Genomic DNA, 26,491 nt, shown 5'->3' on the forward strand with positions numbered 1-26,491 from the left:
ATTTTGGTAGAAGACTTGGATTAATCATCAGTCATGCCAAAGAAATGATGTCTCCAAATGGCAGGTCCTGTATAAACCATGGACAGGACTGACTTTTTTGTGGGGACCCCAAAGCAGGTCGACATAAGGAATGAGAGAGTTTCTTCTCACTGCCACTTACCTCCTTCCATCACCAGTTTGGTTTTTTTACTGCTGTGGTCGGTGTTTTGGACTTCTGCTTTGGAATAACCCCAGCACGGAGGCTGTAACAAGAATGTGACAGAGTTTTGCAATGGTTTGATAAAATACACTTGATCAGCTGTATAGGAATTAGCAGATGGGAGCAAATTCTAAACCAGCCTTTCTTTTGCACTTGGTCTCTTGCAGCTAATAACCTCCTTCTCCTTCCACTTCTCTTTCTGCTTTTCTTATGCATTAAATTTGTGCCTAAATAAGCATGTATTTGATGCAGCCAACTTTCTGATTTTCTCTTAGGTGCTCCCTCCCTTCTTGCTTACTGTGTTTATCATCTCAGTGCCAGTGATGTACTCAGTGAAAATGGAGGCAGTGGCTGTGCCCAACAGACTAATCCAAAAGACAGAGCCAATATTTTTGGGTTACCTTGTTTGCTTTCTCTTCTGTTTGTGTAGTTTGAAATGGAGGAAAATTGCTGCTAGCCTATGTTTAACCTGAGTTATGCAGCTCTCCTTTCAGATCTGCAGAAGGTCCGATTCTTGGCTTATGGTTTCTCAGCCTGATTAGATATTCTTTCTCCCTAAAGACTTTGCTTGATGTATACCCTGATCTCATTACAGCCACTTAATAGTAGTTTCTCCTTGTTTATGCGCTTAGTTATTTGGGGCCATATTCTTACCTGCAGCTTTGTCAAATACCATGTGCCTCCTTCTCCTGGAACATTTCCATCTTCTCTACTCAAACACTAATACTGTGTTTGCAAGTACCATGGTGCTGGGTCTGCCTATCTTGTACCAGCTGTCTGTGTTCTCCCTCCTCATGTCCTTCCAGCTGGTGAGATAAGAGGCAGGAACGTGAAGCCTCACCCTCACTCACTCATTAGTCTGAGCCCTGGTACTGAGTCTGCTTAGCATCAAGTGACTTGTTTTTCTTCTGTCTGAGTCTGTGCTTACGTCCATAAATCACAAAAAGATCATAATCCTGACTTACTTGACACTGAACTTTTGCTTGGTTTCTTAACGCAGCTGGACACATTAAATGCCTAAAAGTGGTTGGGAGGAATATTTCCAAAATACACATTTTCAAAGGCTGGAGGTGCAGTTCTCCGTAACATTGGTTTCAATCTGAGATTTTGTGTTTAGGAGCATAGAAATCTCTTCTGCTCCTCCAAAATACTATACTGCAGATCACACTGATTCTTATCAAAGGCATGGACAGGGGTGGGCTGTTAAAATCTGCTGAGATTAAAGAAGGGTTTCTTAGTGTTTTGTTCCACTGTTATTTTTATCTTTAACTCACCGAGGTGAGGAAATACTTACAGACCTGTTTGCCCAGGAGGAGGTAGATAAGTTTTAGCTTCAAATGCCTGCATGCAAGGGGTAAAATAGAGCAGTAATATACCTTTTTGAGCCTTTTAAAAGAGGAGAGTTGCTTACATCATGTCCAGATATTCCTACCTTCAGATGACTCAAGAGAGGCGTGGCTGTAGTTGGGGTCCCATGGTGTTACAAAGGTAAGGGGAGAGGGAAAGCCCTTTGCTCCCTGCAGCATGGGCTGAAATGGGTTTTAGGACATTTTGCAAATTTTGGTTTTAAATATGTTCTGAGGAGATGTGGAGGGAAACCTCAAAAGGCCTTTCTGTTCATAGGTGGATATTTGGGGGGCAGTGTTTGATTTTGCTTGTCAAAACTTTATTTCTTGCTTTCTGTCTTTGAGGAAGCTGAGCTTTACCTTCTGTGTTGTAAACAATGCAAAAAGAAGCCAGAAGGCCATAGAGGGATCCTCTGCCTTTTTTTATAAATCTACGTATATAGACTAAATAAATAGCTTCTTTCTGGGCTTTAAGTCCTTACAGTGCACCAGACAACAAAAATTTCTGTCTTGGAGTAGCTCCTAGAATTCTTTAATGCTGAAATATCTCCTCTACTTGCAAACCTGTGGCTCTCCCTTCTTTAGATAAGCAACTTCTGTTTAAACTGGCTTTTCTAATTACTGTCCTTTTGGGCAAGGGTTGGCACAACTGACAGAGACTCTAGGAGTGCGTGGCAGACAAATAAGAAGTTTGAAGGTGATTAAACAAGTCTTCCCTGTTAAAAAGAGCAAGGGGAAAAAAAAAATCTGTGCTTGGGGTATTGACTTTCTCTGGCTCTTGACAGTTTGAATGTACACTGAAAAAAATTGGAGCACTTTAAAAGCTTCATAAGTTGTTTTCTTCTCTTTCAAGAAAACGGAATTCAGATAGGAACATCTTGCTTCAAGTAGCAGATGAATTAAATGTTGAAAATAGGATATTTTGGTTGAGTTTGTTGGTTTTTTTTTTTGTTAGGTAAGCATTAGACTCCCAAAAAAGTACATTCTGTTTTTATGCATGTCTTATTAAGAGCAATGTGTGTTCTCTGTCTGGTAAGTTGTGCTGTCTGAAGCATCAAATAGCTTTTGGCAGGTTGGGTCTTAAAATATATTGTGTGTTATCTTTTATAGAGGATGTCAGCAGATGTCTGGATCCCAGCAATGAAATAGCAGGAGGGAGGCAAGACAAACCTGGGGTGTATCGTGGAGTGCTGTTAGAAGTGGAAATGGGAGATTGAGAGATGGGTAGTGAAGTGTGTTTCAGTCCCCTGTGTGGGGCAGAAAGCAGCTGCAGCAGGGGATATTTTAAGCCAGTATTCAGGTAAGCAAGATAACATAGGTGCCCATTTGGGAGCTGTATTTCTTTTACTTTTTGTCTGAGGCTTGTGAGCAAGATCAGACATTGGGGACAGGCAGCCTTTTGCCCCCCCAAACTCCCAGTATGGGGGGGGAACAAGGTGCCGACTGCAGCCTCTAAAGAGAGACCAAAGGCAGGAGAGGAGCCCAACTTATATTTTCTTCCAGTCTTACCGATGGACCTAGCCAGAAAAAAAAGGCATAAAATAACAACAGCTGTTGAAAAAAGTCCAAATCGTGTGCCTGTATCAACAGATGTTTCCATAAGCCATTGATTTTTAGGTTGTCCCAGCTTAAATACAGTAGGGGGGTGAAAAGAGTCAAAGGGGTAAAATCTATCTAGAAGATGTTTCTCTGCGTTGGAGAACTTTATAAGCTGTCAGAGAAGCTGTAAACAAAATGTATAGTGGCTTTTAGTTTAAATTGTGCCTTTTTGCTTGTTACTGGCTGCTTGGGTTAACAAAGAAAATATTTTGCTTTCAATAGCTTTCAGAACTTTTGTTGGGTATTTTTTCTTATGCTTCTGCATTAAATAAGCCCATCTAACAAAACCTGATCCTCTTATAAACATGGAATAATGACAGTATCCCACATATGGGTTTCATTAATTTTTGCATGTTTTGAAGTTGCCTTTTTTTTTCTCCAAAAGGCAAACTTCAGAAACAGAAGAGACTAGTGCTACATAATGGCCAAAACAGACTAGCTGAGGAATAATAAAAATAACTAGAAATAGTTAAATTATTTAACTGTTGCATATCAAAAAGGACTTTTTTTTCCGTACAGAAGGATGCTGCATCATCTGCACTCCTCCCAGTTGCTGTTACTGGTTTGCTTTGATTGAACTGGCGTCAGTTCTGCTGATTATCTGCAAGCTTTTGTGCTCCTGAGTCTTGTAAATGGTTTGGATTTTAGCCTGGAGAGAAAGCTTCAGAACATTTCCCCCTTTCTTCATAAGAGAACAAACCCAACACTTTCCTTTTTCAGATGCTCCATTTTCCTTATCTGCAGCACAGAAATTTGCAGCTCCCAGGACAGTCCGAATCAGAAGGATGACTCAGGGAAACTGCAAGATATAATAAATGCTGCTTTTTTACATTTTATTATCATCCATTGGCTTAAATTTATTTATCTATTTAATAAAACTATTAAATATATGGAAATGCAGCAGCTGTGGCAGGTGGGTAATGAGAGAGAGGGCCACGAAAAGCCAACAACTGAGGTTTCCCTCTATTGACTTGACATTCACCATGTTTACAGGGACATTCTCTACCTTTAACTGAGTAAAGAGGCAGAAGAGCAGGGCTTAGATCCATTATTCCAGTTAGGAATTATCCTTGCAACAATAGATGTTACTGTAGTGAGATCTTTGGAAAGCTGGTAGAAGAGAGGTAGCATATGTTAGTTTATAACCTTAGAATAAATATTTATTATTTTTCTGGAGCAGTGTCAACAGTTGAGAAAATTCCCGCTAATGGTGATGCTTCTACATATCTGGCTGTTAATTACATGTTTTATGTCCTGAAATTCCTTTAAAAATATTTTCTAAAATTGAGCTAAAGAGGAGAACATATTTAGCATGGATTGATATAGTAATCATTAATGATGGCTTTGTAGACCCAATGAATCCTTACCCTTGTATATACAACTTTAGTCTAAGGGGATGAAAGTGGGGTAAAAATGGATAAAACCAGGTTTCTTCCACAGGGTCAACATTCTCTCCCGGGCTCTTGAGCTGTAAAGACATGTTTGTTTAATATTCCTTACAGAGGACTACCAGGAAAATGGATAAAACAGTGAGCAAAGGAATATTCATGTGGTCCTAAAGCAGACCTCCCTGGTGGGAGCTGGAGTCCAAATGCCTCCTCTCAAAGTTTGCATTGGATTTTATTTCAAGTTTTCCAAATGCATGTAGGGAGGGCATGAAAATATTGGTTGGATGCGAATGTAGGTAGGAGGGTGAGCTGAGTGTGTGTTATTGCTGGGAGAGGGGGCTTGGCTGCACTCAGAGCATCTCAGTTACCAGTCAGGGCTCAGATCCTCCTCCCCACAAAGCAAACAGAAAAATTGGAAGGGCAAAACAGATGCCACAGTGTCTTCAATCCACTGCCTTCATTAGCAGCCAAGCAAAAAGCTGACCTGGGAATATGATGGGTGCCTTTGTACAGTGCTCTGCTTTCCCACCGCTTCCCCTCCCAGATTTTCAATTGCAAGATGAAAGAAGAGATAACTTTTTCCCTTTTGATGGAGTGCCTGGCCAGGACAATACACTGGGTCGTGTGGGCTTCCAAGGGCTGAGTCCTAGGGACTTCAATTAAAAAGGGAAAGAAAAAAAAATAATAAGGGAAGCTGAATCATTTTCTGGCATGATTTATTCATTTGAATGACCCGTCTCTGTTTTTCAGTTAGATTACAGTGCCTTAAACTGTAGGCATGAAAGAATGGCAAAAGCTGAATAATTTCCTCAGTTCAAAATGTGTCATTTTTATATTGTCCATTAATTTCACTCACAGATACCATACGTCATTTTTGTTGGGCTTTATCCGCCAATTCATCTGCACAATCTGCTATCCTGTCTCTTTTTTTGGCTAACTACATAATTCTTCTGATAGAAGCATCCACCAGACGTTTCATGGCACTGATCTCATGTTATACTGAGGCATCCTGGAGTGATGTCTGCCTGCTCCTGTGCCCTGCCTGCAGCAATGGGGGTCATGCTGTCATTTCATAACACAGTGATGTTTTCTGCGCTCTGGAAATGTGAGGTGGTTTGCTTTCCTGCACAAAACCTCATACTAATTTTTAACCTCATACTAATTTTTAACCTCATGTCTTGAGCTGTAGAGCTTTACTCTTCCTGAGATTTGTGTAAATCAGTACTTTCTTATATCCTATATCTATCCCAGGTCTGTCAGAATGAAGATTTTTATTATGAATGAGATAAAAATGAAAAACTCCTTTGATTTTTGCATTTGTCAACTTTGTAGGTAAAGAAATATACCCTTTTTCTTTCAAATGTACTGATCTCTTCCTTAGCTCCTCTGTAGGATGAGTTACTAGATATTGCTTGATTGGGTATCATGTGGATTGAGCAGGCCTTCAAGTATTTGGTGGATGGCCGGTGCAAACCAATTTCAAGTGACTTACATAAAGCTTACAATGGTGTGAAAACTCCTATATATACAGTTCACTCTTTTAAATACTTTCATTTATATCATTATCTTTCCAGATCCCAGAAATTGTAATCCTGCCTTTAGAGTGGAATCACCATAATTAGCAAAGATTATCACAGAATCACAATATTCTGAGTTGGAAGGGACCTGTGTAAGGGTTATTGAGTCCAACACTTAAGTGAATGGCCCATATGGGGATCAAACCCACAACCTTGTGTTTTTAGCACTGTGCTCTAACTGAGCTAATTGGGATGGGTGGCTCATTGTGTGCATGTAAAATTTACATGTTCATTACCAGCAACTGAAGAATGTGAAGGGAAACTTTAACAAAGCTATCATGACCAACTTTAGTGTTGAACGAGATCAAAGAAGTAAATGCTGTTTCTTCAGCAGCAGCTTCAGCTTGGGCTGAGACAGCTGTGAAACCCAAAGCATTATCTTCCATCCAGATGCATTGGTTGCAAATTGTATTATTCTTTATGAAAGACACCATTTTTTTTCTGTTTGACCCAATCTGTAGGTCAGTAGGCCCTGTGTCCTGGTGGGAAGGAAGTGGCTGAGCATGGGAGCAGCTGACATCCTGGAGGACACAGGGGATGTGCAGCACAGGTTGCTTCTGGGAGACTGGTTTCCTTCTGTAGTTCATTGCTCAGATGCTCCTTTACAGCCTGTTTTGGGGACTGTTCCTGCTTTATCCACTTGTGTTTTCCTTTCCCCACCTTCAGGATGTTGAAATTCACAGAGCAATGCAAAATGTCCAGTGTTTGACAGCAGAAGTATTTCAACTCCCATAACACACTAAATAAATATCTGTGGCGTGGTCCAAGATCCCACAGCACTTCAGCCAGCCAGACATCCCGATTTGCGGTTATTTTTGGTAAAGGAAGAACTAGATCTTGCAAAGTGATGTAAAGTCAGCTGAGGGGTTGCTAATCTCTTGCGTGGGATGTGTTTCTCCTGCAGCCATTTGGGAGCAGTAAGATGGGCAGTTGAATTCCTCTGGAATGCTCTGTGGCAGACCAAAGCTTCAGCATTTTTCTGAAGGTTATTTGGACAATGGAAATTCCTGAAAAATGTACACTGAGTCTCCGAGAAATATTAGAAAAGGGAAGGTCAGGAAGTGGCTGAAGGTCTCTCAAGGTGTTTTTGTATTTTCTCAAAACACACGCTCCATGTATCCATGTGTCTGACAGCTTTCCAAGCGCTCCTCATTCCCCCATGGCTCTTTAGCTGTTTGTTAGATGGTTCTGTCTTTGAGCTCAAGCACAGGCTGCAGCTGGATGGTGGATTGTTTGGATGTTAAATTCAGCTCAGTTGTGTCGTCCCAAAGCATGGTGTTGCTCTGGGAGGAAATGTCTCTCTCCAGACTTTTGTGTGAAGATATGATTTAAACAGGGAAGTTTTGGCAGAGTCAGGGCTGCCTAGGCTGGAGAATAAAACTTTTGTTGGTACTGTGAATGATTTGCCCCAAGGATTAAATAAAACTGACGAATATCGAGGTGTTTTAGGACCAGGATTGTGAAGGTTTGTTGCTGCATCACTGACCTTCCCCCTTAACAGCAGCACAGTGCTTGCCATGGATGGGATCCCTGTGATGGCTGGTCATGGGGGACTGCCCATGTCCCTCTCTGTGATTCCTCTTCTTTCCATGCCCTACCTTGTAGAAGAATTCAAAATCACAACCAGCCTTTTGGGGCCACCCCTTGAAGAGGGTGGGACAGTGGTGGGTCCTGCCATGGCCACAGGGATGCAGCTCTGGACCAAAGTGCCACCACATCACAGGAATGTAGACTGACAGGCAGGATAGGAGCAGGTCGGTCACTAAGCTCCTCTCAGTCTTGGAATGCTCCTGGAAACCTGAGAAATGCGTTGTCATCAGCCAGGGCTCTCTACCAAGGTCTGTGGTGTGAGTGCTCACTATGGTCAGCTCATTATGGTCAGCAGCTGCCTGGTCTGCTTCAAAATCCACATTTGAGCATCCACCTCGGTCTTCTCCTGTGTGGGTGCTGACCTGCCTCCCGGCAGACACGATGGATGTGCACTCCCTTCCAGATTGGACGTGCTCCTCTTAAAGGCTTTGCAGCATTAGAGTGCAGATTTCCTTTGCCTTATTTAGTTTTAGGAAAAAAACTATTTGTTTTGTCTATCTGTGCAAGTGCCAGAAACATAACATTTTAAAAACTCTTTCCAAAAAGCTGATTTCTTTTAAGAAAAGAGCAGTTGAAATTGTAATTCTTCTCTCTTACTGTCTGATGAATTTATTATATCCTGGGTTTAGTGCCCAAAACTGGGTTTTGACTTGCTTAAAATGGGCAGAATTTTTTCCTTTCATCTACTGCTCCATTAGTTCCTATCAGAGCCACAGTGAAAAAAGTTAATATGCCTGAGTATTTCTGCAGATTGCATCATTTTCAGTGTTTCATAACGATATGGCAAAAGTAATTTGAAACAGATAACAATAGTTCAGTCTGTTTCAGGATAACCATGATTTCCTTGTCATTAAGAGGTCTGTTAGCGGGTGGAGGAGGAGTTTTATCTGGATGAGTTACAGATCATATGGTGTGATCAAGTGCCTTTTTTTTTTCTTCCCCCTCTTTTCCTTCCCTTGAAATCCGCAGCGCTGGACTTTGGTTTGGATATGAAACGATTGGATAGTTTCAAACTCCTGTCTGCACAAAGCAGCTCAGCACTTCCAGATGTTTTCAATAAGGAGCCCAGAACTGTCGCATCAGCAGCCGGTGGCCGGGGCTGCTGCTCACGTCTCCGCTCCATTTTGAGCAACTCACAAAAAAAAAAGAGAATTATTTACTTGCTAGAGCAGGCTTTCTTTAATTTAATCTTTATCTTCTGATTGTCTGGCTCATTGTGTTTCAGAGCATAAATACTATATACTGTCTAAACACTTGTATGGCATTCAAGGACTGCCTTAAATAGCTGGACAAAAGAGATTGGAAACCTTTGTTCTGCTCCGTCCGGGCTCAGTCTGGGTTCTGCATTGCTCTCTGTGCTGTGTGGATGTCAGGCTGTGTGCAAGGCAAGATTTCTAGCCTGAAACAATGCAGCAAAAGCCCCACCTAATGTGGGAAGAGAGTGGTGGTCTCCCAAGGGAGAATGTGTCTGGCACATTATCTTCTGTTTGTTTATATTATGTTTTTCTCCCCCCTTCAACAGTAAAGTCTGGAATTGAAGATGAGATGGACTTTGGGTGTCTGTAGTCGTCACTGGCCTCCTGATCTTGGCTGTGAGTCAGGAACATAACCACAGAAAAAACTCTTGGAACAGATTAGGGATTTGGAAGCTTAAATTTAAGAAGAAAAAGAGAAGGGAAAGAGGGGTTTTGTTGATTTATTTATTTGTTTGTGTTGATTCTTTTCTTCTGTGGCTGAAGATGTAGGAGTCAAGGTGTAGGGTTGTCAAGTGGACAAGCTTTACTAGATCAAGACACATGGTTATGGAGGAAGGCAGGTCATCACCTTGATTCACAGGTAGGGTATGGACATGCACCAAGTCCTGGGATACATCCTGTGCCCAGTCACCCAACCTGGCACTGGTCTGACAGCTTGTCTGGCCACCTCTTGCCACCTGTCTGCACCTTCCACCTGAGCTTTCAGTTCCCTGCTGCTCCATGAAAGCACACATTGGGTTACTTGTGGTTTTTGACCATCCCAAAATTGGCCCCCTCTTTTAAACTTCCTGCTATGAAAGTTGTACATCTCTCAGCATTTCTCCCATCTCCTTTGGCTGGAGGTGTTTCTCATTTCTCCTTACCCGCCAGAAGGCTGAGATAACGGGAGCCACAAAAGGCTGGGTGTTGGTGTAGCCACAAGTTGGACCTGTCTTGCATCTCCGTGGAAGATGCGCTGTCGCAGTTCGTAGGGATGCTCACCTGGCAGTTTCCTCTGCAAGGTGGGCATTGCCTGAGCCTGGCAGCTGAACATCTCTTTCTGGTTGCCAGAGGACCTCTGTGGATCAAAGGTGAAATCCTTTGAAAGGAGCATCTGGGCAGAGTTGTGCAGTTGTTGTTTGGATGAATCTTGGATGTCTATGCCAGCAGCCATAATTAAATTGATTTGAAAACAAAAATATCTGCAGTGAAACCTTAGAGCATCATTAAGGCACAGTGACTATTGTAAATTCTTACACCTGAACTAAATTCACACACTTTGTTTATAGGTTCCTGTCTTGTAAATTTAGATTTGAGGAAATCCCTGCCTTTTATGGTAGTGTTTGAAGGGCTGGAATGCTGTCACAGCCATTTCTGATTCCTCATCTCGACAGGCACATGATTGCTGGGATTCATTACTTGTGGAGAAAACTGGTGCCTCCAGAAAGTCCCCAAAGTATGACCACATTTCGTGTGTGTCCTAATACTGAAAGCAGAAGCTCTGCTTGTTGTTGAAGAAAACAGAGTCATTGGCTGAGATCTCGAGCCAGGGATTGTAGCTGTAAGAGAGCCTCGTAGAGGAGGTCCTCCTCAGTTCAGCGGGTGGTGTGGTGGAGGTGAAGCTTTGGGTTGTGAGGGAGAGACTGGAGCCTGGTGAAAGTGGGGGGAGATACCTCGCGTTGAGTAGGTAAGAGTTTACCTGTGTCCCTAACCTGGGGGAGCTCATCCCCTGTGAGTCCCCAGCCCATCCAGCACATGAGGACACGGCCATGGAGCGATGCCCACGGTGGACCTTGGCTTGGGGGTTGGCCACTGTGTCACCAAGTCTTAGGAAAAGATGCCCTTCTTCGCTTGCTTACTGAATCTGCTAAGTCTGGAAGGGTAACTCTGCTTTTGTGTAATCTGACTGTAGGATCAGGGGTGTCTTATCCAGGAGCCCAAAATAGTACGTTGTAGTTCTGTAAACTCCTGTTTTTTGGTGTTCTACCAAACGGGTGTGGAGGGGAGTCAGTTCCTGTGTTACTCACAGGCAGGCTGCGGTGCAATGTTTTGGGGCAGTCAGAAGACTGTGTAGCACTGGGAAGAGAGGAGCTGGAGTGCCTGTTCGCAGCAGATGGGTTTGGATCTCCTTTGGAAGACTCATCTTGCACTCAGATGCTGAAAAATATGCTTCAGTAAGCTTCAGGGTTTGAGTCACCTTTGCCAGAGTTTGAACTGGTGGTTACAAAGCTCTTTATACAACCAGGACCACCCTATGGGACTGGATGAAAAGACTTACAACCCCCTAACTAAGCTCCAGGAGTGGGGCAAATCCCAGCAGCAGGAGGTGGGCCAGTTTGCCCAGGGCTGCCAAGGACAGCTTTTGGAGATCAGCAATTAAATGTTGGGTTGATAAGTACTGTTTCCAATTCTGTGTTTCCTGCTTTGCAGCGTGCAATTAAAAATTCCTGCATTTTCAGCTTTTCTATTTAGCAAAGCAGCAAGCTCTGGTTGCTACAAACTCCCAGTCACAGAAGACCCCACTTCCCCTTTTCTTCTCTCTTTTTTTTTTTCCTTTTTTTTTTCCATTTTGAACCGCCCCCATTCTCTCTTGAATCGGTGAATGAGAGAATGTCTAAAGCCAGGAAAGTATGGAAAGATTTCATCCCTGGAGAGGTCAGGGTGGGGTGGAAAGCAGAGGGGGCTGCAAGGGGGCAGTTTGAAAACAGGAAGCCATGTGGCAGTGAGCGTGCAGGGCCCAGCTGATGTGAATGAGCTATTGAGAGCAGAGAGTTGCTCGAGCTGGCCCAACATTAGAAACATGAAAAACTTTAGGGTGTTTTTTTTGTGTTCTCTTTTTTTTTTTTTTTTAAGGAAAAAAAGCTCTGCCTTTCAGGGTAGGAAAAAAGAGAGAAAACTGTATTTTCTGGACAACAAGTTGTTGAAATCTTTTGCTCTGTGTTGCAAACAAAACAAGAAAAAAGTAAATGGCTGATTTCCTTATTTTTTTTTTAATTTTTTTTTCCATGTGCACTGATTAAATCATAAGTTTCCATTCCTGGTTTGGGAAAGCATTAACCCTGAAACTGTCTTTGATTCACCTGGCCTGAGGGTATAGGAAGAGTCTTTTTACCTCTCCAAAAACATGTCCCTTTGCTCTCAGTCTCCTTTTGGACCGAGCAAACACACTGAGTGCCTGCAGCCGGAGGTGGAAGAGGCTGGCAAAGAAAAACTGCTGCTTTTTCTTCCCCCCCTCCCTCCTCTTTTTTTTTTTTTCCTCTCTGAATCATGCTCCCACAACTGCACAGTAAATTTGAAAGCTGGGAGAACACTGGTGCAGGACTAAAAAGGCAAGTAGTGACGTCCCAGCCCAAATCAGGAGGGGAGTGGCTTTATTTCATTATTTTCTTTCCTTTTGCCCTGTGCTGTCATCAGAAATTTAAACTTAATGCAAAACCGAGCCCTCCTGCCTTATGAAGAGTGGACTGACTAGAAAGGAGGAAAGTACCTTTTTTCATTGTTTCTTTCAGTGAATGAGGGCGTGAAAGACAAAACACGTTGGTGACAGTATTTACGTTGGATACTGTGATTGGCTTTTTTTTGTTTTTCTTTTTTTCCTGAATTAGACCCGTCGTGGCTGAGCCTACCTTCTGCCTTTCCTCTCGGAGCGTCAGGGTTCCTGCTGCACACATCTGGCTTTTGTTCTCTTTTCAGGCAGGATTTTAATTCTGGTGCTTTTTGGATATCAAAGTTGTCTGGAAAACATTTTTTTATTATTATTTCTATAACAGGAAGGCTGATACCATTCTTAGCAGTTGCAAAAAAAATAATCCTATATGTATAAAGCTGTCTTCAAATATCTTTTGTTTGCTATAAGTTCCTGCGTTGCCTGTATAAGCAAATCTGCCTGTATAAGCAAATCTGTTCCGAGAAGACTTTATCAGCCGGTCGCAGCTCTGGGATTTTCTCTTTCCTGTTGAGAAGCTCGGACAGGCTGGTGTGCTGAGACACAGGGACTCCTCCGAGCACGGATGTGAGAGGTCTGGAGTGTGCCTGGCCGTGGTCAGCCCGGGGTTCATGGTGGGCTCTGCTCCTTCACTCCCAGCTTTTTGGACAAAATGTACGAACGCCACAAGAGGCGATACAGCCTGTGCGACATCTCCAAGGTGGACAGGACTGTAGATGTTGTGTTGTTAAAGGTATGGTGTTTCTGTGCATTTCTTTACGGGTTCCTTTCCCTATCTCCAACAGATCGATCTGTTCCTCACTATACTCGTGTCCCCAGCTGGGTGGTGCAGAGAGGAGGGGCAGGTGGGACAGCTCTTGCCCTTCAGCATGGAGATGGTTTTGAATGTTATCAAACCATTTCATACCAAATATTATTATCTCTGGAGCTAGATAATCTCTTGTGGCATGCGCTCTTTGGGATCACTCCCTGACCATCTTCCCTGTCCTCTGTCATTTAACAGTTCCCTCCTGATTTAAAACCCTCTCAGGTGGGTTTTCTGCATAAGGTGCAATAGGTTTTCATTTCCGGTGGTCGCTTATGGGGTTGAAATGCACATGTCTCCTGAAAGATGTATTCTGTCAAAAAAAAAGGCATGGTGGATCCTCCTTTCCCTCTGTTTCTCATTTGTGTTTGAAGGGTGTTGTTGTCAGTCTTGTTGTTTGGGTGTGAGTTTTGTCTGAGGATGGGTTGGAGCAAGAGTCAGGAGTGGTTCTTGGCTAATTGTCCCAGTGTGTTCCTCCTCTAATCTAAAATTAGCAAGTGCTCCACCAAATGGCACAATGGCAGTCTGGGAATGTCCTGTCTCTGTAACAGCTTTTTGGAGCTTCAGCAGTTTCCTGGCAGAGTGAATGGAAATAGGAGAGCAGCCAGAGGGACTGCAAAACACAGCCCAACTCAGAGATCTTAACTCCTGGAAGAGCATTTCCCTTCCCTCTCCCTTTTTCTCTTTCCTCTTCTTAGCTGAAGCAGTGGGATCGTGCCTGATCGTATGGCTTCCTCTTTTATGATTTTTGCTTCATGCTCTTGTTTCAAAGTCAAGATGAGAACATGTAACAAATTTATTTTCAACTGATTCTTGTCCTACTTTATCTGCATTAAAATAGACTTAGCTTTTGTTAACTTGCTCGGTTTAGGCATGAAAGTATTGTATTGTCATTTTTGGTGGCACGAATAACTGTAAGTTGTTTTTTCTACTAACTCAATTTTTTTGAGTATTTTTGAACTCTTATATTAATGATGCTGATTGAGGATTGAATCCCATGGTATTCAGTCTCTAGACACCCTCTGAGTCATTAAAAATGTTGACGTATTGTGCACACTCTACTTCTATGAAATAACTGTTTAATAATTCTTGGAAGAAGACCTGGTATCCCTGACAATCTTGGTTGCCAATAAAATACACAGTCTTTCTCTTTATAAAGAGTATCTGAATGCCTGGGTTGAAATGTAACTCACTAGACTTATCTGACTTCAGTATTTCTGATGTCACCAGTTCCTTAAATTAGTTTTTGTTCAGCAAAGCTCAGATTTTATAACAAAATGTGTCTCTTGTTAGTTCCAACTAGTATTTTCCTAACTGAGTTTCAAAACTGTGGGTTATACTGTCTGTCCCTGCAAATGACTCAGTGTCCATATATGTGTGTGTGTGTGCACGCATTGCTGCTCCCAACACGGGCTGTACAGGCTGCAGATGTTTAAAATAGGAGGGTGCTGGTGACAGCTATAGCTATGATCAACTTTAGCTCAATTTTCAGTTGTTCTTCATGTTTTATCTGGTTTCTGTAACATAACTGGTAGATGAAATTAAATTTTGATGATCTAGGGATCCCAGCCAGCACCAGAGTGCGTCAGTGGCAGATCATCTCTTGACGTTAATGGGAGTTGGATCAGGCCCTTAATGAGGGAGCTGGGGGCGGGGATTTTGTTGGGTTTGGTTTTAATTAAAATACTGAAATAAAACTGTACATTATCTAGGTAGTTGTATTTTGGGGAGTTAAGAGGACAAGGCTTAAGTGTCAAGTATTGAAAAGCAAATAAATACTCTTAAAACAAAAGCGAACCCAAATCAGATCCATCAAGAGTGTTTGATCTGAATGAAATGTTAGCAAGATACCTGCAAAGCACCAAACAGCTTTCAGTTTGGCCTGCAGATTGACTTGGGCAAGATGTAGTTTCTTTGAGTGGTAGATGAATAGATTCTTTGCTTCATTTCAAGACAGAGAACTCAGTAATCATAGAATCATAGAACTGTTTAGGTTGAAAAGACCTGTAAGATCAAGTCCAACCATTGAGCAGCACTGCCAAGCCCACCACTAAACCATGTCCCCAAGTGCCACGTCTGCACATCTTTTAAATACCTCCACGAATCGTGACTCAATCATAACATAGAAAATAAAATCAGCTGGTGGAGAAGGACAACTGGAACAAGTGGTGAACAAAGATCTTGTGTCATTTTGGGTATTAAATGCTTATAGATGGGATTATGTTTGCATTGACTGCAACCATTCTTACAGTCATAAAAGAGTTTTGATTCCTGCTGATTATTTTGCAATGCACGTGTCTTCTGAAGGGTCACTGTGTTGAGGCTCAAATTTTCCATGTTTAGATTGTGCCTGAAACAGTGGCTTATAGAGTTATGAAAAAAATCAACCTCAGCAGTTTTGAGGGTTGATGCACACAGTTATTTTTGGCTTTAACATAGCTTCTTCTTCTTCCCCACGTAGAAAAAAGCAAGAGGCAGCAGGTTACTCTGTGTCCCAGCCTCTATGTCAGAGGTAGGACTTCATCCCAGGAAGAAATTCCTTACTGTAATGGAGGTGAGGCACTGACACAGAGAAGCTGTGGGATGTCCCATCCCTTGAGGTGTTCCAGGCCAGGTTGGATGGGGATTTGAGGAACCTGGTCTCTTGCAAAGTGTTCCTGCCCATGACAGGGGCTTTAGAACTGGTTAATCTCTAAGGTCCCTTCCAACTCAAACCATTCTGTAATTCCGTGTTCTTCACTGGCTGCTGCAGCAATGCAACCATGATGAACTTGGTCCCTGAACAGAGTGGTTTGCCACTGTGCAGGGAAGCCTGGATGAGGCAGAAATGACATAAAAATTTGCCATCGTTGCTCCTGCTGGGATGGCTTTGTAGCAGATGAGGGAGAAGATGTGGGGTATGCGGGATGTCTCCTTGTCTGAACATTTTGCTGAGCTCTGAGCAGCTACGTGCAGGGTAAAGCAGTCTGTGCTGTGTTATTGCAAGCCCAAAATGGGAAGTCTCAGTGTGCCCATGTGTGTGTTGGCAGCCCTGTCTCATTTTTATGTAGTGTCTGCTACCACAAATATAACTATCTAGGGACAGAATACGAAAACCACACTGGCTGGCACCTTTCAAATGCATGTGAAGTCAGACAAGTGTTCAAGTGTGGATGAACAGAGTTAGGAAGTAAGAACTGGGCTTACTTTGGGAATGGGAGACTGAGCAATTGCAGCTGGGAATGTTTTATAATTGCTTATTGCCTCTATCTGCATTTTACCTTTGTATGTGAATGTTCAAACTGTTAAGTGTAGGCAGTAGGTGTAAGTTTTTTTCATAACTGGGGTACTGAGGTTTGTTTTATCTGCTTTCCAGATGAACCAATCCCATTTGGCTTCCAGTTAAAGATCAGAACATTATTTGTGAAATTAAAACCTGCATTAATAATTAATTAAGGCATTTTGGAATTATTCTGCTCCCTGGCTGCTCTGATAGCTCTACCTCAGCATCGGAGACGATCCTCTGGAATGAACCCTGCCCACCTAAGGCAAAGGGTCATTTGCAGCATCCTGAGCTAGAAGTTCTATGTGGAGAAGGTCCCCAAATTAACTGAAACTAGGGTTCCTTCCACTGTGTGTTTTCCTACTTAACTTTTTCTTTTTTATGTTTTTGGTTTATCGACACATAAGCAAGTTCATTCCTTCTTTGGGGTTGTTCATCTGAGGGAAGCGCCGTCCCCCGGTGATGGGTACACAGTGTCCATCAATCTTTGCGGCCCTAAAATAATTCTGAACTTTAATCCTACATCTGTCCACGCTGTTATGGTTATTGAAGAAGGTGAGAATTGTATTTAGAATGATGTGGACAGCTTTTGAGTTTTTCTCTTTGTGTCTCGTGTAGAATTAGGACTGGAAGGACAACTTAAATGAAGTTAATGTGTTTTCACCTTAGGCACACACATGTTTGTGGGAATTTTGCTCACATATGTTAGTTAGTCAAGAGAGGGTATTTATGCAAAGCCAATGCTGTTATTTTTAAAGCTTAATTAAAGTTTGTCATTACCAGGACTCTTAATTTTGCTGGTGGAGGACATCCCAGTGCCAAGGGCTGGAAAATGTATTTGGGGCACACGTTCCTTTCCCCAGCTGGAACTTTGCCAGGGGGAAAAAACGCACTCTAGGAATTCAGCATTGCTCTTACACCACAAATTGCTGATTTATTTGGTCATGTAACATGTCCTGTGGTGGTAGGAGCCTCTTCTGGTGTAATCCTTTAATGAGTTTCCTACAGCACTGCTCGCTTGTTGCTGTCAGCGAGATCACTTTGGGTCTTCTTGAAAAAGTGTTCTGATATGGTGTCACCAGTTCTATAAAGGTAAAAAGCTCCCTGTCATGTATTCACAGTACTAAAAGAAAAATCTCTGTAGAAATCATTGAAGAAATGCAAGTGTTGTCCCTTTTGGCATACACTGGAGAATGTCTTTGTGTTCTGCATCCACATGTTAATATCTTCCCCCAAAGCTAAGAAAATACACAGGGAGATTACAAAAAAAAATTAAATAAAAAATAAATCTGGAATTCGCAAGCAAATTGATATGTCTGCTCTTAATATTGTCTGGCAAGATGATTGCCAAAGCAGTGATTTTTTGCTCTTATGAGTTTCGTGTATATGGAGTTTTTCTGCAGCAACAGATGTTGAAGGAAAACAGTGGAAATTCCTTCCCCAGGTGCCCCATTCTTCATGCTCTTTTTGAAAGAGGTTTGGAGGATCTTTAGAGGTGGATTTTGTGAAGGGGGTGAATCAACTGCTGTTTTCGTTTCTAATGCAGGAATTAGAGGCAACTGGATAATTCCATTGTAAATGGAATTGTAAAGTTTAAAGTTGTTCAGTATAAACATTCAATTCCAGTTACGTGTACAAATTTCCTCAATGAAACTATCCTACAGGAAATTTTCAGGAACAGGGAGTTCCTAGAAAAAAATGAGGGTCTACATATATTTTTAAAAAAAAATAAATCATTGTATCATTTCTCATTATTAAAGAAATTAGTTACAATTGAATTTAAAATTTTGTGCTTTTTTCTACTATTTTTGTTCTACAGTGGATATTTCAAATCTTCCCTGGTATGTCAGTTGTTGCTCAGTAAGTGTACAGGTACCTAATGAAACACTAAGCAAGCTAGAATTAGTCTCCTAAGTATTTTCCTATCAGCAGTAGTATCTGGTTTTAACTGCAATGTAGATCTTAGTCAGGAAGCTGGAGAAAGAAAAGGAGAGAAATGGAAACTTGTAAATTTAGGACAAAGTTAAAACAATATGGAGGGAAGAGGAATCTCTAGAGAGCTGCTAGGAAATGGAAGTTAAATTCATGTGGTTCCTTCTGCTCTGGAGGTGTTGATTTATATCACTACCAGTGAGGTTGGCAAGTGCAAACTTCTAAAGTAGCAGAAGATTTCCTGAGAGGTCACTGTGTTCTCTTTGTTGTGAGATGGAAGGCAAGAAGAGTTAAAATAAAGCCAGAGGGAGAGAAAAGGACTTTTCTGTGCTGGAAAGGTAGGAGAGGTACATGGGATCAAGGTGCCCATTCCTAGGAACCCTCCAGCACACTGCTCTGCTAGAAGCAGATATTTTTGAAATGTCTTTGAGAAGGAGGTCCCAACCCTGGTTTTCACAGGCAGGCACCACACAGGACTTCAAGCAGTGCAGGAGATTAGATAGCTCCATGGCCATGACCCTCGTGCAGGGGGAGAGGAAAGAAGAGCCTGGGAACAGAGTCTGGGGTCAGTCACTTTTCCTGCGAGAGGGAGGACACCCCAGCCCTGTTTGTCTCACAGGTTGTCCACCACTGGCCTTTTCTTATGCAAAGAGATTTCTCCATTAAGTCACATTAAGTTTCAAATTCAATGTCTGCAGGAAGAGGTCTCAGAGTCAGGAAATACGTGTGTGTGCCCAGAAAGAGCAATCGAACCGTCGGCTGCTCGCAGCTCCAGCTGGTGTCCTAAAGCCCTCTTTGAACATTTAGTCTGCTAGTGTTTCACAGGCAAACACAAAATCCTTTGGGATTCAGTCTTTTGTGCCTGGGGACGTGCTTCCATGATTCATTCTGTGTCTGAGCTGCAGATAAACACATTCAGGCTTCTGTGTGGAAAATAGCTGGTTCTCTCCTGGCATTTCTTCAAAAGCTGTATTGAAACTCTGTTCCCAGAGGCTGTTTCATATTCCCTCTGCCATCAGAACACCACAGCATCCTCCACTCCCACCACAAAGATTTGGGATGCTTGGAATCAGTGGGCTATAATCAGAAAGTGTGTGGGGCTTTTATCATCTTCTGTGGCCACCAGCCTGTGGTCCTGTTGTTGGGCTTCTCTCAGCTAAACAGAGACTGAGGGAAGAAGAGAGGAATAGTTTTATCACATTTAAGGCTCACATGTCCACAAAATCCCAAGACAACCTCATTTCAAATTTCTTCATACTAGTGCATTACTCCTGATGTTGAGGTGCTTTTATAAAGGTAATTTTCTCTCCAGCCCTTTCTGTTTGTACTTGTAGTCACTAGTCCTGAGTAAACACAAACAGAAATCAGGTGTTGAGGAGGGATCCCAGTGATCAGTGTTGAGCTTTGGATAGTGGGGTTTGTGTTTTGAGTATCTACAGACCACCCAGTTTCCTGAGAGCACTCAGTAAACCTCCCTCAAGTCCTGTCTGGGCTCGTTTTGGCATAGGGAATACTTGTATATAGTAGTGGTTTCCTTTGTGTTTTGATGGTGGTGATTATTGTTTTTCCTGAATTAGGGCTACTGAGATAAATATTTAGTTTTAATGTTTTATTTTGTACATAATAGGGCATATCTGAAGCAGCACCTTAAGCCTCAGTGTTACTCTCTCATTACTTTTTTTAACAGAAAAAAGCAGACGTTTTCAATACTTGGCAAAGCCACAGGGCTGAGGAGAGAGCTGGCTGGGAAATGGGAAAAATACTCAAATCTTTTTTGAAAAAGTGCCAATGTCTATAATGCATTTTCAGTGAATGACTCAATTGGTTCTATTAAGGGCAAAAATATAATGTTAATTCACCCTAATATAGTTTATTTAACAGACAGCTTGAACCTCCTTATATTTTACTTTCTTGCTAATTATTGATCGGGATGTTTAATAATTGGTTTCCCTTAGTGGATATCAGTAAAAATCAGGAGTAGTTCCTTTAAATGTAATGGAGATTTGTTTAAAAGTATGAAGGGTCAGACTCAATATGATGAGGAAGGAGTTAGGTGCAAGCAAATCAGAAGGAGGCAGAATTTGATTTTATATCTGAATTGGGTCTTTCCTTCATTTGTGTGGACTTGAGCACATTTGCATTTGTCCTTCTCCATGTGTTCAGGTTCAACCTCAGATTTGCCTTTAATAAAATGTAAGAAACTATGGTGCAAATAGATTCTGCTTTATCTGGAGAGAAAAGGATAATAACATGATATTTATTGATTTTACAGTCATAAAGTGGTATTTATTGACTTTGCAGCTCTTTTAAGACTAAAAAAGGATAAATTCTGCAGTTAAGTTTAGTTGCTCAGGTTCAATACCACACAGCCTCGCTGAGAGCAGGGAGTGTCTTCTGTTGAAAAAATCCAAATGGTGACCCACTGTCCATGTAACAGTTAAAATTCAACATCTTTGTGTCCCTTTGGAAAACAAAAAAATCATTGGTTTGAGTTTTTGGTTACAAAAACCCTTCTCAGACTTCAGACTGCTTCTCTTTCCCTCTCCACCTCTCACTTAATATAGATGTGCTGTATGTAAAAGGGAGAAGATGGATATGCAGGTGTGTGTGGGATCTTAGATGTGTGTGCATAGCGAGGTGTAATGGGATCTTGGATGAATGTATATATAATATATATGTATAAGCAGAGTCAGTGAGTAACTGCTAGGAACTGTACATTGTATCTAAGCAAAACAGCCTGTAAAATTGGATGGAAGTGGGGAAGAATGTCCATGTGAGATGTGCACTGAGATGCCCTGGAGACTTGACTCCAGCAGAGCACAGTGTCTCCTTCACCTCTTCTCAGAGACTCCTGCTCGTTTTTCCTCTCTCAGATCTTCTTTGCTCCCTCCCTGTCTCTGTCAGCAAGAGCTGCTGACTGGAGAAGGTCACGGCATCCTCACCACTGGAGGATTTTAAGGGCACGTTGGATTAAGACCTCTCAGATGATAACTGAGCCTGACTTGGAGCAGCAGAAAGAGACTAGCTGACCTGTCAGAGGCTCTTCCAAGCCTGTTTTGTCATCCCAGAAGTACGGAGGAGGACAAAACCTGAGGAAGAAAAATGTGCCGTAGAAAGTAGCTGACAGGTCAGGGGGAGTGGAGAGCAGGAGGTGAGCAGAGGTGCTGGCAGGAGCCCCTCGGGTGACAGGCAGGAGACGCAGCCAGAGCAGTGAGGAGCACCAGCCAGCAACTGCAGTAACAAGTTCCATGATCTCAGTGAGAAAGGAAACAAGGACGTGGGTCATTAGTCAAAGCATCCTGTCAGGTCAAGGGTAGGAGGGTCTTGGTTTTTCTTTATTGAAGAAAAAAAAAAGAGAATAAAAAGGCAAAACCAGTGCATTTCATAACATAGGAGAAAGACGACCAATGAGAGGATGAGAATCCAGCAAGGGACTGCAAAAATAGAGCAGGATCACAGAGGAGGTTCAAACATGGGTCAGAGGCTAAAACTAAATAGTAAAAAATCACTATTTGACATAGAGAAAAGGAAATTATTTCAGGAGAGAAAATGAAAACCAGAGAGAGGGTAGAAGAAATAGCTGATATATCAGGCAGAGTCATCCATTTCAGTAGTTTCCTTTTAGCTACAACTTAACGTGTGAGATCCTGTGTGTTTGAGGCAGGTCAGGAGGGGAAATAATCTCTGGATTTCATTGTGTGGGACAGGTGAGATTTGCATGCAGTTGACAAATAAAGGCATTTGCCTCGAAGAAACAACAGAGAGAGTAAAGGGGCTTCCAGAGTTTGCCGGCTGGAGACAAAAGTGATGTGAAGCAAGTGTTGGATGACCAAGGGTTGTGGATAGTTCAGCAGACTTCGGAGTCAAAATGTTGGACAGCACAACCTGAGTGAGGAAGATGAAAGCACAGGCAGAGGGAGGAGAAGGCTGAGAACAGATCAGTCATCCTTGCTGAAAGACTGGGAGTCATGGAAAGGGTGAGGGACAGGGTAAGATGATAAGGGCTGCTGTTAAAATAAACCATGTGATGTGTCTTAGTGTTAAAATGGACGTTTCTATCATCATCATCATTTCAGTTAATGCAAACCCAAAGCGCTTCTTGTTCTCACCATGACCTGGGCACTTCCCAAGCCATCATTTCCACAGCATCAGAGCACCTAGCTATCTCTGAGGTGATTGTCTGTACAGCAATGTGGGTGGTAAGGAATTGCTGTCCTGTTGGTAGTGAACTGAGGCATAAAGCAGAGGAGTATTTTGCCTGCAGTCCCACTACAGATGGAAGTGGGAGTTGAAGCCAGGGTGTTTAGTCTTCAACTGGTAGCTTAAACTCTGGCTCATCCTCCCTCTGAACTCCTTCCTTGGGTAGGAGCCACCTTGAAATCAAACTTTCCACAGAGAAATAAAGTTTTTTGGCATATTTTAATGGTTTGTTTTGTGATGCTAAAAAAAAATTAAAAAAATCTTATGTTACTTTTGACATTTTCATTATTGGGAAAAAATTAAGCCATAACTCTGTATCTGCTGGTCGATGCAGAGGGACATTGCAGAAGAGACTGACGGGTGTTGGCGAGAGTGGCCTTTGTTTGATGTGCTCTGCTCTGTTTTCCAGATAAACCGCGAAAGCTGGTGTTCGCTGGAGCCATGTCCCGATCCCTCCCTGCTGGAGCGCAAGCGGACGCGGGAGTCTCCAGGTGAGCAGCGTGCTGATGGCAGCTCCAGACCAGCAGCCATTCCCCTCACCTTCTCTGTCCTTCTTGTTCTTCTTATTTTTGACATCCCTTGCCTTGACGGGGAAAACACATGAACTGAAGACACCGTGTGATGAATGTGCTGTGAGTCATTGTTAGCACATGGCTGTAGCACTTGACTTGCAGGGAGCTGTGTGGTGTGTCACCTCCTCAGATAATCATGCATTCAGAGTACTTCAGTATTTTGATTTTTTTTTTTTTCTCTTTTTTGAATAAACTTCAAACGTACAGTGGGGCACACATGGTTTTTATAGACATGGGTTTTAGCTGAAAGGACCGACTTTTAGCTAACCCTAATGCAGTAAAAGAAAAAAAAAGTGAGAAATTCGAACTCCTGAATCCATATTTAGACCTAGATCAGTGGTTTGATATTTTTATTTTTTTTTTCCCCTCTCTGAAAGTTGCCATGATTCCAGGCTTCAGGAAGCAGGAAGGCTGTTCAGAGCCATCGTTCCCACACCCTGCCCACCGGCCATGCCGAGCTCCCAGCCCTGTGTGCTGGCTGGGGCTTTCTGGCTCCTCCACTGGGACAGAAAATCTTGCCTGGGCAAGCTTATAAGAGGGGTTGGTGTCCAAGATAAGAAAAGAAGTGTTTTCTTTCATTGGATTATGCATGTTCAAAACAAATAGAGTAATTTATTAGGGCCTTGAATAGGGGCTTTACTTGAACTGTTCGTAGAGAGGAGGCTTCTTGCCTTGCTGTCCTTATGAGCAGTGGTCTAACCCAAATCTCCTTCAATTTATCTGAGAGACTTGAAAAAAAAAAGACTGAGTTTCAATTTTAAATTCAAACCAAATCTTTTGAGAGTGTAGGCTAAGAAGGCCTAATGTCGGTTACTAACTCAAGGGTTTTATTCTGAGTAGAAGTTCTAGCTCCCATCAAAGTTAAATAGGTGCTTTTTTATTTAAAAAAAAAATTACTCTGTTTAGAAGAATAGTGAATAGCTGTTTCAAGAGTATTTTTACAGGAGAACCTGTGATATTGCCATGCTGCTTCTTTATTAATTGTATCCTCAAATCCCTTGCCTTTTGGCACTAGGTATTTATGCTTCAGGAAAGTGTTATTGCACTCCATTAATCTGCAAAACTACATGCACTCATTTGAATTGCCAAATCTGTAATCATGCATTCTTATGAATCAGTATCAGTTGCACACCTATTACTTGTCTGATGCAATATCACACTATAGAAATATTATAAGTTATGTAATTAGATATCTGTATATACAAATTTATATTAATAATTGTAGTAATAAGTGTCTGTAGCACAAGCACAAAGAGGCAGGTGTTTATGTAGATTAATGTGCAAGTTCTGGCCTTTCTAGAAATAATGCCATTACTGCACATGCATGCTCCAGCTGCTCTGTGGTGCTGGGCAGTGTAGAGAGGGCAAAGAAGAATGTGGCAATACCTAACAGCAGTAAAACCACTAGCTGTTATAATGTGATTAATTTAAAAATACACTACTTGATAAGGAATTAGGCCTTTTCCGTGTGCTGAATAATCCTGCTGAAATGGCTTGTAAGGACAGAGTCCTCAGATCTTAGAAGGTAACTCCAGAAAATGGAGCCTCTCATTTTCTGTCAGTGCTTTTGAAATTAAGTGCATAGAGGAGTGTAGCAGATACATAGTTATCAGCATGGAATTGGAGGGCTCAGCCCTGGCTTGGAGGACACAAAGGTTTGGAGAATATACATAACGGAGTTGGATGGAAATTTTCTTCTTTCTTTGTTCTGTGTGATTTTATTTTTTTTTTTGCCTCTATACGATGTGCAGAAATGCATTCCAATCATCACTGTGTTTCCACCTGAGAGGAACAGAGCAGCACAGCTGTGCTATAACTCCAGCATGTGCAGTGCACAGGGAGTGTGTGTGTCTTGTGTGTGTGCCAGGAGTCAGTGTCACAGTCCCTGTGTCACACCAGCGCTGTCACCAGGCTGCCACGGCAGGTGTGGAGATGGAGCTCAGCATTGTGCAGTGTCTGTGCAGCTCAGAACACAGCCAGCTAACTGTGAAAAAGGGAGAGAAGGTACACACATCCCCAAAAGAAAATAAAGGAGGATGGAGGGAAGAGAGGGTTTGGGAATCAGTTTCTCATCACACATGAGCTGAGGTGTGGGGGTGTCCCCATCTCTCTGCTCCTCATCATCTTTCCCCAACGCTTCATGTCCTCTGTCCCTGGGAGGTTCCAGCAGAGGAGGCTTCGCTGCCTCTTATGATTTATCATCAGGGTGAGATATCCATCCCTCGGCACATCTGGACTGTCCCTGCTGATTTTCCACTGGAACGTGGCTCGAACCCCTTTGTTTTTCAGTCTGGGCTGTGGATATGCTCTGCTGGCTGCCAGCTGGATGGCCGGCACCCTGGCCCGTTCCCTTACAGCAGCTCCGTCTTGTCTTTGCTTTTCCCTTCATTTTTTTTTTCCCACTTTCTTCTTCTCTTCCCCCTCCCTTCTCCCCCTCAGTGATGGAAAAGCAGTTCAGATTTTCCAGGTTTACCGAAAGGGGAACAGGAGCAGCTGCAGCATCCAATAAGTGTTTTTCCAGTTCTCTGTGGTGGAAACTCCTCTACGGGGTAATGGGGTTTCCGACTGGCTCTGACTCCCCCTACCCTAAATGGGGACAGCCCCACCACTGTCAAAGTAATATTATTTTCTCCAACAGAGGAGTCACTCCCATCAGCTGGGATGTGGCTGGAGTGTTTGATAGCTGCTGTCAGGCACAGGTTAAGGATGGGGAAGGAAAAGCAATGACTTCAAGCTTCCCAGACTCGTCCTTGCATTGATGTTTAAGCTTGACATCACCAAGGACAGAGTTAGTCAGATGTAATTTAAGAGTGAACCAATATTTTATTGCCCTGGCTTCTCTTCAGACAAGAGAGCACATTTTGGATATGTTTAGTTAGAGCAGGTTACAAAGTAACACCTTTTTTTTAATTAAAAAATACTAATAATTAGAAAATATTTTGAGCTGGGAGCAAAGAACATTCAGGTTTTGCCAAAATTGTCATTAATACTTTTGCCTGAAGACTGAACAGATGAAATTATGTACAGGCATTTTTTTTGTGCAAATACTTGTCTGTTAAGGGTTTTGGAAAGGAAGAGTTTTCACAGGGGCTGCAGTCTAGTTCTGTACTGCTGATCAGCCCAATGCAAACAGCTGAAAGTGTTTGAGAAAGAAGAGGTGCAATGTGCTTACATTTCAATGTCAGGAGTTACAAAAACTGAGAGTTTTTTAAAAAATCACTTAATTTTTGAATCTTAAGAAAGTGAAGTTTGTCGTGGAAGTCACACTAGTGCTTTTTCAGTGAGAAGTGTAGAAGAAGGAATGAAATAATCGACCAAATATGCATTAGAAGTCCTTGGCA

At 42.3% G+C, this 26,491-nt stretch overlaps 1 protein-coding gene across 10 annotated transcripts in view; it reads left to right on the top strand.

Moving 5' to 3' along the window:
* Nucleotides 1-26,491, top strand: part of AKAP13 (A-kinase anchoring protein 13) — a 213,160-nt gene that overhangs the window by 127,225 nt on the left and 59,444 nt on the right. For 7 of the 10 annotated variants that reach the window (XM_017805073.1, XM_017805077.1, XM_017805078.1 and 4 more), the window contains exon 11: nt 22,988-23,069. In XM_017805073.1, the coding sequence (XP_017660562.1) occupies nt 22,988-23,069 (82 nt within the window). Of the gene's footprint in view, nt 1-12,895; nt 13,113-22,987; nt 23,070-26,491 lie in introns of those variants that run through there. The other 3 variants (XM_017805081.1, XM_017805082.1, XM_017805083.1) reach the window with 3 other exon arrangements.

This window comes from Lepidothrix coronata, unplaced genomic scaffold (assembly GCF_001604755.1).
Source record: "Lepidothrix coronata isolate B3197 unplaced genomic scaffold, Lepidothrix_coronata-1.0 Scaffold11, whole genome shotgun sequence".
NCBI classification, from domain to species: domain Eukaryota; kingdom Metazoa; phylum Chordata; class Aves; order Passeriformes; family Pipridae; genus Lepidothrix; species Lepidothrix coronata.